At 34.7% G+C, this 11,011-nt stretch overlaps 1 protein-coding gene across 1 annotated transcript; it reads right to left on the bottom strand.

Annotated features, from left to right (window-relative positions):
* Positions 1-8,467: 8,467 nt before the first annotated feature.
* LOC119639308 (embryonic polarity protein dorsal-like) lies at positions 8,468-9,814 on the bottom strand. Its single transcript, XM_038036609.1, has one exon. The coding sequence runs from the start codon at positions 9,812-9,814 to the stop codon at positions 8,468-8,470; it is 1,347 nt and encodes a 448-aa protein (XP_037892537.1).
* Between the last annotated feature and the right edge of the window lie 1,197 nt (positions 9,815-11,011).

Below are 11,011 nucleotides of genomic sequence, written 5' to 3'. Positions count from 1 at the left end.
GTGTCACAATATATTTACATTTCAAAATGAAGTTTTTTTTTTTTTTTTTGCTTTAGAAAACATGTCTGGCTAGATGAAGGGATTTATCAATTTTGCTTTACTAAATAGATATTCTTGATTAGTCTTTTCTGACTCCCTGAAAAGCAGGAAAAACTTTATATCTGAAAAATATAAAAGGACAAATAAAATATGCTCTATAACCTTTGCAGATAGCATCGTATAGCTTTAAACGGCGTTAAATAAACGTTACTTTAAGCGGAACACATAAATAGTTAAATTTCAAATGAAGGGCGATTGCCTAGGCGTTTCAATTTTCACATCATGATCGTAAATTCAACAGACTAAAGCAAAGCTACACAAATCGGAGCGAATCGATCCATGCCCATTAAGAATCTGTGCACATTAGGACGCCTTCAACTATCTGTTGCAAACTTTTACTTCGAATTATTTATTGAATGCGGAATGACAGCTTTTCCAGGATTGCGTCGTCAAGATGTCAAAGATTCTCACAAACAAAGCAATTTGAACCGAACTAGACGTAGGTAAGTTTGTGTTGCAACTAAAAAATTTTCAATCACTTTGAATTATTTATTGTTCTTAATCTTTAAGGTTTTAGAGATAATTTGATAGTTGTAGTAGGTTACATCTAATAAAAGATGGGAAAGGAGAGGAAGTAAGGTCCGTTGATTGTTAAAAATATTGTCTTCGAGAGAGAATCGATTAAAAGTAAGACAAGATTGTTAACGAAGAAGGCAATATCTTAAAATCTCTGAGTCTTTTAATATGATTAGAAAAAAATTAATGAATAAAGAAATGGGGACGAAACACCGAGAGCAAAAAACATCTAACAAAGGGATGTAGCTTCGAAATACAAGGTCAATAAAGGAATATTTTATCACATAAAAGTTTATTAGCGTCAAAATTCTACAACAAAGACTTTATTTAATCAAAAACTAAAGAGAATTTGCAGGTTTGAAAGGAGGCTAAGGAGACGGTGGTTTCCATTAATAGATGAGAAAGTGCCGAAATCGATAATTAAACTCAAGACAAGAGTCTACCGCTTCTAATTTTTCTTCCTTTTGAAAATCCACACAACGCTCAAGACACAATATTTTCCAACAATGTACCAGCAAACAGCGAAATCGCTAATCAAGATCAAACTAATAGCCAGTGCGACATTCGCTTATGTATCACCTAAAGCATGGCAACAATTTTTTAAAAAGAGTCTACCAACTACCTTTTGTTACCGAAACACTTTGTAAAAGGGAAAGGTCGTCATTGGCTTAGCAATCATTCTGCGTAAGTGGACAAGATAAATGGCGTTTTATGTATTATGTTTTTTTCCTCCTTTTGTTCTTTTCAGAAAAGTTTTTTTTGTTTTTCTTTTTTTAACGATTGATTTATAGAATTTCATGTTCTAACACTTGCACAGTCAACTCCCATCAAAGTGTCAGTCATGTGTATTAAAATTCTTGAAGCATTAGGAGATAGATAAAGTCAGGTAATTGTGTCTACAGATATAATGCTGTCAGTTCGATAGAAAGAATTCGAATAAGAAAATTTCTTTAAGAAATATATGGAAAAATGGAAATAAAGATAATAGACTTGAAGTCGAATAAATTTGTTGTTGAAATTTATTTATTACAATTTACTATAACACTATCTACTAATGATTCGTCATCCTTTACTTACAGTCAGCTTTTTTCCGCAATTTACGTCCCGGTACCGTTTCAGTCTTGTCACACCTCCTTCTTCTCCTAGTTGGTATGCCAAGTATTTATGGATGGTCCGCAATAAAGAAAGTCAGTCAGACGTTTAAAAAATGTAGTCTTAGCGATTTGAGTAGCGTTTATATGTTACACTTTTGCGCCAGACGAGATTGGAGCTCAAAAATCCTAAGGACTTCTTTAAATGCGTAAATTCTAAAGGAATAGCAGGAGGATTTCCTTTCGTTATGACCTTAGGAAATTGCAGATCATCCGAGTGCTCTGTAATAACTGACCTTGTCGCGGATTTTTTTTTGGTGAAGTCTATCAAGATTCAAAATAATTCGTCTGATAATTATCCGCGCTCGATAAGCTCGTTTGATATTTTTCCGTCTGTGTCCTTGCGTGGAGAAGCAATCTTTACAGCACTGTCCACTTTGAAACATTCTAACCACCCAGGTCCTGATGGTGTCCCATCTGCTATTCTCCAACATTGTGCTGATTTACTATGTTCTCCCCTTGCACATGTTTTTAATGTTTCTTTGAAAAAAGGTTCCATCGGTTTGCAAGAGTGCTTTTATTTTACCTCTTTATAAATTTATTAAGAATTGCACGGGAATCATCAAACTTAGCGCATTGTCTAAACTGTTTGAATCACTAGTAACAAAAAGGTTTAGTCCGACTTTAGGGTCAATTATATCGCGCTGTCAACAGGGTTTTGTTTGCAAACAAACTGACGCTACCTTCACGGACTTTCCCAATGCTTTCGGCAGAGTTGATCATAGGCTATTGGTCTATAAATTGCAACGCCTTGGTTTTTCGAGCAGTGTGATTGTCTGGTTCGGCGTCTAACTGACCCTGGCGGATTCTTATCAATCTAGAGTAATTGCCGTCACTTCCGGTGTTCGTCAGGTCAGTCATCTTGGCCCGATTTTATTTATTTTATATGCGAATGACATTTCTGCTTGTATTCAACATTTTCGTGTTTCAATGTTTGCAGACGACCTTAAACTTTTCCTCTCCTTTAACTCAACGCATGATACTGCACCTCTTCAGCCTGATCTCGAAAACCTGTGTTTTTAGTGGGCAATCAATGGTATGGTGTAGGAAGATGTCTTCTGCGTCTATGAATTAAACTTAGACTTTTCGACTCAAAACTCAAGTTTGATATTCACACAGAAGTTGCACTTAATAAAGCTTGATCCCTTTTAGGGCTTATACAGAATCCTAAGGCCTATACGTTACGAAGTGCTTGGGTACATCTTTAGTTAGACCAACTCTTCAAAACAGTAGTCGGCCGATAGTTTGTCTTCCTAATTATAGATATTATGTTGATCTCTTGGGATCTGTTCAATGGGACTTCGAAATGTTATAATTTTGTGCCCAATCGATATATGTTATGCTTTTACCGACTGGGCATTCACTATAACTGCGACCGAATGGAATTTTATCACACTGATATTTGAATCCGTAAACACTAACTTGATAGTCGCGATATGATTGGAAGCAGATTATTAATTAAGTGGTCAGGTCGACGAGGATGACTTTGATATTGATTGTGATGATGAAGTAGGAACATCTGGAATGACTATCTTGAAGCAAGAGTGAAAAGAGTATTTTTGACCTTCATGACAAGATGAGACCTTACGATAGGCAGAAATTTCCAGAAAACATAGACATTGTAATACAAGGACGTTATGTTTGCAAAACTCCAAAGAAGTAGTTTTTGAAGTAAGTCGATACCAATAGGAAATGTAGACGGCAGCGTATTATAAATATGGACCTAAATTACGTATTAGGAAGCTATTCACGTAATGCAAGATTGGTCCATTGCGAACGATGGCTGCAGTCACTTCCTGGACTGCACGTTAGGCGTCTTATTGCAGAAGAATTCAAGACTTTTGGCCGAACGTCACACCAGTTCAAAGCACGCAGTTTAAATTGTGTAAATAAAAGCTTTCAAGATTCTAGATATTTGCTTATTGCCTGCACTGTATCAATTATAAAGTACTGTATGTAAACCAAAACGAGCAAAAATACTACAATGGATGTTTTTCATTTGTACATGTAAAGAGTAGAGTGCTTCGTTAAGTAAGTGTGGAAAATTTCAGTATTGTAACTTTAATACTTTGCGAGTAGCGAGTAAAAATCCAAACATTTTTCTTAAAAAAAAAACTGAGTCGCGTTCAATTCACGCTCCATGGCGCGCTTTTACTCTGACCAATTTTGCCCATTTTGGATACCAACCTGCGCGCAGAAACTTCAAATATTTCTATCAAATTTGAAATGGATGTTTACGTGTTCTTCGCTCTATTATTCCTATGAAATGCTGCTCTTCTCCTCAACAGCAGCTTTGTGCCATAAAGGAGAAAATTAATGTATATTTGAAAAGATGGCTGCACAAGCGTGACGCCGTACATGGAATTTCGGAAGTATTTCAAAGCATGGAGTAGCATGGAGGGCGTCGAATGCATGCAAATGAAAATAACCGATAACGTTGTTTGTCTACAGAAGTGATTACGAAATACATGCTCTCATATCAGATTGTGTTAGAGAGAAATGTATGAATAGGTGTAGCGATATTTTGTTTAAGCCCAGGACATGAGAATGTATGAAGATTGTTTGAACGTTTCTTTTGGCGATAACAATAATGGAATTGAGTTTGAATGTATGTAATAAATTTGTCATTTCATCTATGAAAGCACTTGACTGAGGTCGCACGATGGAATTCACCGCAAGTAGCAATGATCCTAAACTATTAACAAACACTATTTACACTTTATTGAAGGTTTGAAATTGAAGTGCGCTTATAAAAAAGAGTAAATCAACATCGTTTGTGAAACTGATGAGCTTTCACGGAAACGTTTGTTATATCCTTCTGACAATTAAGCCGACGTATTTATATTAGCCTGGACGGGTGTCCCTGATTCTCTTTAACGTTCGATTTTTTTTTTTTTTATCTAAATCCGTAACGATGTACGAAAAACTAAGTAACACTATGCTGCAATAATTCTGTGCTGCAGTATACGACCAACTTAAGTGGAAAAGTAACTTTTCACCTGCTGTGTTTGAGTTTAATTTTAAAAAAGAAAACAAAGAATCACAAAAAACGTTTTAATCCAATAACGAGAGTCAAAAGCTTTGCGTTGAGTACGCCATTCACAGTCCCATTTACATTGACTTTAATGCACACAGTTTTATAACTGAAAAGGAAGTTTATTTTTATCCTGTCGATTCTTTTATAGCGTTATACCTACGCTTACATATATACATATATATATATATAAAAGCAAAAACTATTCAGTGAGCAATATGAAAGGTCTTAGGAAGTAAAAGTAAGCACTTAATGGACGCTACAATGGTTTATTTATTTTTGGATATAGTAGAAGAATAGTAGAAGATTGAGAAGATATTTGGATAAAAATAACACAATTTCTACAAATTTGTCCTTTATTCTGAGCACTTCACGTACTCATAAAAACTAGCCCAGAGAAAAAAGCGTAAAATTTTACGGCTTGCATACTGTCAAGAGTAAGTGCTTTAATAAAGTAAGTAGAAGATCGATGTTCATTAAATAGGTAATTAAACGCAGAATAGTTGGAAATATCGTATAATCAAAATGATTTCAGATTTTTCTCGATTTCAACGCATGCCAACGTGTAACTGTGCAGTGATCAAAGTAGATTAAAAGCCGCAATCATTAAATATATATATCATGTAAAAGATCCCAAACCTACTTGCTTGCGGACAATACCGAAATAAATGCGATAGTATATAAGAGATTTAAACAAATATTACAAAATTTTATCGATTAAATTGCCTTTATGTACTCTGGTGAATAAAAATCAAATTCAAGCGATTGGTAGAAACTAGAAAATGAAAATAAATAATTTTTATTCTCAGAATTTCGTCTTTGACTTTCTCCAATTTTGGGGTTTCCCCAATTTCGAGTAGTACCTGGTTTATAGGACTAAAAGTAATTCTAAAATCAATCAAATAACGGCAAGTTTTCTCTAGACTGACATCTATTATCTTCTGCGTTTCGTCTGTATAACATATAGACTTAAAATTAGGTCAATTCAAATAAAAGCTAGTAACGCTAGTAACAGAATGTAACTGCTTCTGCGAATATAGATTAGGCTACCAAAAATGCCTCAAATATAGGTATGCTTACCAAGATTAATTATATTAAAATGAAGTAGATACGTTCAGTATTACATACATTAAAGTACTTATATACTTTTAGATATTAGGTTAGGGAAAAGAAAATGCATTCATCTTGAAAATTCTTCAAGGGCACACGAAAACAATTGAATTCTCATTAAAACATCGAAACAAGATTAAAATGCGATCTCAAGTCTGCTCGATTACCAAATCCATAAACTGAATTCAAGTCCACAAATAGCAAGTTAAGCAAGTTTTGGTTCTAATTTTCGACTTTTCTTTTTTCTTTATAGATAAGATGGGGGTATTGATTAAGCCATGTCTGTCTATTAAACATGGTACTAAACATGGGCCAAATTGGTCGGTGCAGAAGCACGCAGTGGAGCGTAAACTGAACGCAACGCAGTTTTTTCAAGAACAATTTTTGGATATTTGATTGTTGCTCGGAAATTTGTAAAATTGGAAGGGTAAAATTTTCCGTTTTTACTTTACAAAGTACCCTACGCTTTACCTCCAGAAGTGGAATCAATCGGCCGTAATCACACAGAGTTACGAGTAAATCAATTTTATTTTTTTCATTTTTTTGAGGTTTTTATGTTTAGTTATCATAAGGCAAACAAGATAGAATGTTTAAAACTATTTTGTACACTCCTCAAATGAATATATATTATCTGCCTTAAAATGGGTTAATTCTAAAATGAATGTGGCAGACACAGCGATTAATGTTTTCTTAATAATGCCGGCGATGTGAGTATCAAATGAAAAACTAGGAGAGTAGAAGCGCGAAAAACATGGTGGTGGGGATGCAAGGTTCGGCCACCGTCGAATACAACTGTCTTACTTGTTTTTTTGTAAATTGTTTCACGATTTTGTGAATGTATTTCTCAAATTTTTAGCATTGTGCTTCAAGATTATATACGGTTAGCCTTATCTTTCTTGTTCAATTTTCATGGGCTTCTAAAAATCGAATTTTTTCTTTGGCATAAAAATCGCCGCTAACTTCAACACAATAACGAAACAACCGTTTAAAAAAAGGAGTTAAAAAAATTTATTGAAAGCTCAAAGATACCGCTAAGTCTATCGTGTTCTTTTATCGGTTTGTCGACTTGTTTACTAACATACTTTCACCCAAGTAACAGAGCAGTGATGGAATCCCAAGGGTTTACTAAAAAGCGGTTTTTTACGAAAACTAATCAAATACAATTTAAATTAATATCAACTTATTAAGATTGTTAAATTCGTAAGAAATATCGTTGGGTTTTTCATAACATTCAAGTTACCTAGGGATGATGTCTATGATCTTCAACGATTTACTTAACTTCCTTCGCTTAACATTCCACGAAAGTATATCTTTAGCGGGTGTTATGCTGTCAGTGAAAAGGAGCACAATATCGAAAAGAAGTTAAAAAATTATTCCTTCCTCACTAGTATTCCATAGAAGGGATTATTCCGAAATTATATTACAAGCGTGAAATTACACTTTTTGTGCAAATAACTTAAGCCGAATTTTCAAATTCTTATTTTGCATTAAACAGAAATGTTTTACAAAGAACCTTAGCGGCTTGCATCGAATAATAAACGATTTCTAGTGACTTTTTATCATTTTCATGTTACTTGTACTTGTTTGTGTTTAAAAAAAGTGAAATATCTTAAATCTTAATTAATGTCGATTCGGTTTTAATAAAATAGTACGAAAATCCTTCCAAATTTTTTTTTGTTATTGCAGACAGGATTCTGTTCGTAAAGATTTAACGCTTTAATCAAACTATTATCGTGAGTCGCTTATTAAAAATTATCAAAACACATCTGCAAGCAAAGGTTTTGCAAATATTTTCATTCTACTATGCGCTATAGATGATTCGAAAAAAAAGAAAAAATCAAACATTGCAAACCCATCGAAATCGCGTTACAAGATGATTCGCGTGCGTATTGAGGTCATACGCACACGAATATAGACAGATGCGTGAAATTGGAGCAACTTGTACAGCCTGAACAGCTTGTATTGTTAAGATGAAATAGATGGCTGCAGCTGAACGCACACGTTTTGCTGAAACGAACGGCGAGTGAAATACAGCTACACTCGCACAGCACCGTAATATAATATAATAAATATATTATAAGTATTTACTATTACAGCTACGAGCAAATTCAGAAAGAATTTCAGAAAGAACTTCAACTTTAAAACAAGGATGCAACTGTAACTATAAGTGTAGCCATAGCTCTAATTTTACTTCTAATTGCAAGTTAACCAGTCAAGTGTAGCTCTAACGCTAAATAACCCCACCTATAACTTTAAATCGAACTGTAACTAACGGTAAATATATTGCGTATTGTAACTATAGCTCCGAAAATTTTTAATTCGAACCCACTAAGTTGCAGAGATTAACCAAAATATGTACATTTCTAAGCGTATATGTATGTTATTTAAAGTAAACCTCTTTCCTTGAATATTAAAAATGTATTTGTATTTAAAACACAAACAAATTTATTATAAAATTATACAAGTAAAGAATAAATTAATAACACGTCATAACTGAATAGTGTCACATAAAGCAATTCCTGTTCCAACTTATTTACAACACTCCTGGCACTTTTATTTAAAGCAAGTTCTCCCCTATGGAGAGGTTTGATAAGCCATTTACTGGTATTTGATTTTGTAAAATTTGTTGTAAACCTTCGACCTTCATTTGGCTGGAATCGTTGTGGCTACCGACGGCTATGTTCTGCGACCCATTCCTCAACATTGGCGAATTCGCAGCTCCTGCATTTTGCAAACTCATATTGTATTGCGCTGTTTGATTAAATTGGCACATATTGTTAAAGATTTGTGGACAGAAGACGGCATTCATTCCTAAGTTGTTTCCTCCGCATTGTGCTTGTTGATTGAAGTTATCCAATGCGTTTGTCGTTTGCACCGTAGAAGCTATATTATGAATATCACCAAAATTATCGAAGGATATCTCTGGCTGTGCATACAAATTCACACCTTGCTGTTGGCATTGCATGTTGATCGGATTCAAATATGTTACGCTGGCATTGCCGTAATTCATTAAATGATATTTAGGACCACCCGATTGATTAATTTTTTGGCGTTTTTGCTTTAAATACCCGGGAACGACATCTAATGGTATATAATCGAAGGCATACGATTCGCTTAAAGCTCCATCTGATATGCGCTCTAATTGTATTGTAACAGTAGCCGGCTTTGTTATATTTAGATTGTGATATTTCGGTGTCCTAAACACAATGGCCGTCTGCTTGTGCACATCTTTTTGCTCGAATAAACCGTATGCTGTCCAGCCGGTGTTTTGCTCATAAAATCGTACTTTAATGTCGGTTTTCGATACCTTATCGCATAACAAAATCATTTCAGAATTGCCCTTCACGCTGCCTGCACAAGTGCATAGACGACGGATTACAAGATCGGTCTTTGACTTTTGATCATGAATAGGCTCCGATACAATGGGAGCAAGAGGATAGTAAGTCGGTGGTATATACACTTGAAAACATAGTCGTACGGCACTCAAATCAATGCTATGATGGGAAAATCCCGTCTGAAAGGGATCTACCTTTCTTCCTTCACGTTCACTCAATGCCTCTTCGATGTCTTTCTTTCTTACACATTGTATACCCAAATGATTGAATGTCATTGACATGGTGTCCTCATTGATATCGTCACGAAAAATACCGCTACTACATTTTAAACCAACCAATCTATGAGGATGCGGCCTATAAGGCTCATCCTTGGTAACGCATGAGACGATCACAACAGCCGGACCTTTATAACCAATTATTCGTATTTCTGGATGAGTTTTGTTACCAGGAGTCGAGCTAATGCCCGGTATGCAGCTAGCATATCTTCCTTCGCATTCGTAACGAAATCTCAAAGCTTTGTTCGGCTGCTCGACTATTTCGACATACGGTTTTTGCAGATTCTCTTGCATATTGCTATAGTTCTTTGAACACTTTCGGTTTTACGCGGCAAAAAACAATACTTCTTAGTTAATAAGCGACGTGTGTTTACTATTGCTTGGTTTGAACGACTAACGACATTAGCGAAAAATTTCCTGTTTATAATCCGTATTTTCCGCGTTGATACACTTTGCAAAATTTTAGGACTACATGTTACCTGTTCACGCGCTAATTACATAATAGACGAACACTTTGATGCATATAGTTAACAGTAAAACGAAAACAGGTTATGGTAGCGTGAATTTGCCTGAAATTAATTTTATGATCTGGACAATAAATTTATTTCAAAGAAGAGATAGGCACCTGTTAAATAAATCCTAAGACAATTTTATATTAATCATTTGGCGGATACTTGATTATTATACCATCAGTTTTTCGAAAATTTATGCACATGAAAGTCCTTAGTAAGGATTACTTCTTCAATGGCGTCAAAACGCGCGACATAAAATTTAAAAACAGGTGCAACCATATATAATGACTGCAAACATTGTAGGTGGATAATGCCGACTATGGAGTTCGTTGCATTGCTATTGAAATGATGAACAGGTTGATTTATAATATTGTAATCGAATTGAATTTGTATGTCAGGTCATTACTTTATGAAGCAGGTTTCCTCAAACTCGTCATTCTACGTAAACGACTATTTTTGTAAAAAAGTTTATATGAGAACGACATTCTTGTATCAACTTTCTTCGTCGTTTATTAATTTTTCACCGTCTTCTTATGAAGCGAAGCGAAACATACCAAATACACGAATCGCAGTAAAAATCAAATTTCAATATTATAGAAACAAAACTTGTTAGCGTAAAGAGGTTCAGCAAAATATCTCGAAAACTTTCAATCTGTATTTTGGCCAAGGATCTATGACAGATTTAAATACGCTCGGAATTAAATATAATATTTTTCGAATAAATTGCTATAATAAAGAGTAGGTGTACCCTAAGTCGTTCTGAATGCATATTCTTAATTTCTCCTTATCATAAATGGTTTATGAATATAGAATTTCTTATGCCAGTCATACACGCATAAGTCCAGAGTCATTTTTTAAAAGTCTGACATACAACAGACACTGCAAAATAAACATGAGACGGAACCTCGTCATCCCTTCAACGACAATCCCCCTTTTTAAAATCACAGCGTACGTGAAACTAAAAACTGCGTTACCAAAA

Source organism: Glossina fuscipes, unplaced genomic scaffold (genome assembly GCF_014805625.2).
Source record: "Glossina fuscipes isolate IAEA_lab_2018 unplaced genomic scaffold, Yale_Gfus_2 112, whole genome shotgun sequence".
Taxonomy (NCBI): domain Eukaryota; kingdom Metazoa; phylum Arthropoda; class Insecta; order Diptera; family Glossinidae; genus Glossina; species Glossina fuscipes.
This window is presented reverse-complemented; position numbering and strand designations above follow the sequence as displayed.

Excerpts from the sequence above, each read along its gene's own strand:
- LOC119639308 (XM_038036609.1), bottom strand. The coding sequence starts at position 9,814 with ATGCAAGAGAATCTGCAAAAACCGTATGTCGAAATAGTCGAGCAGCCG.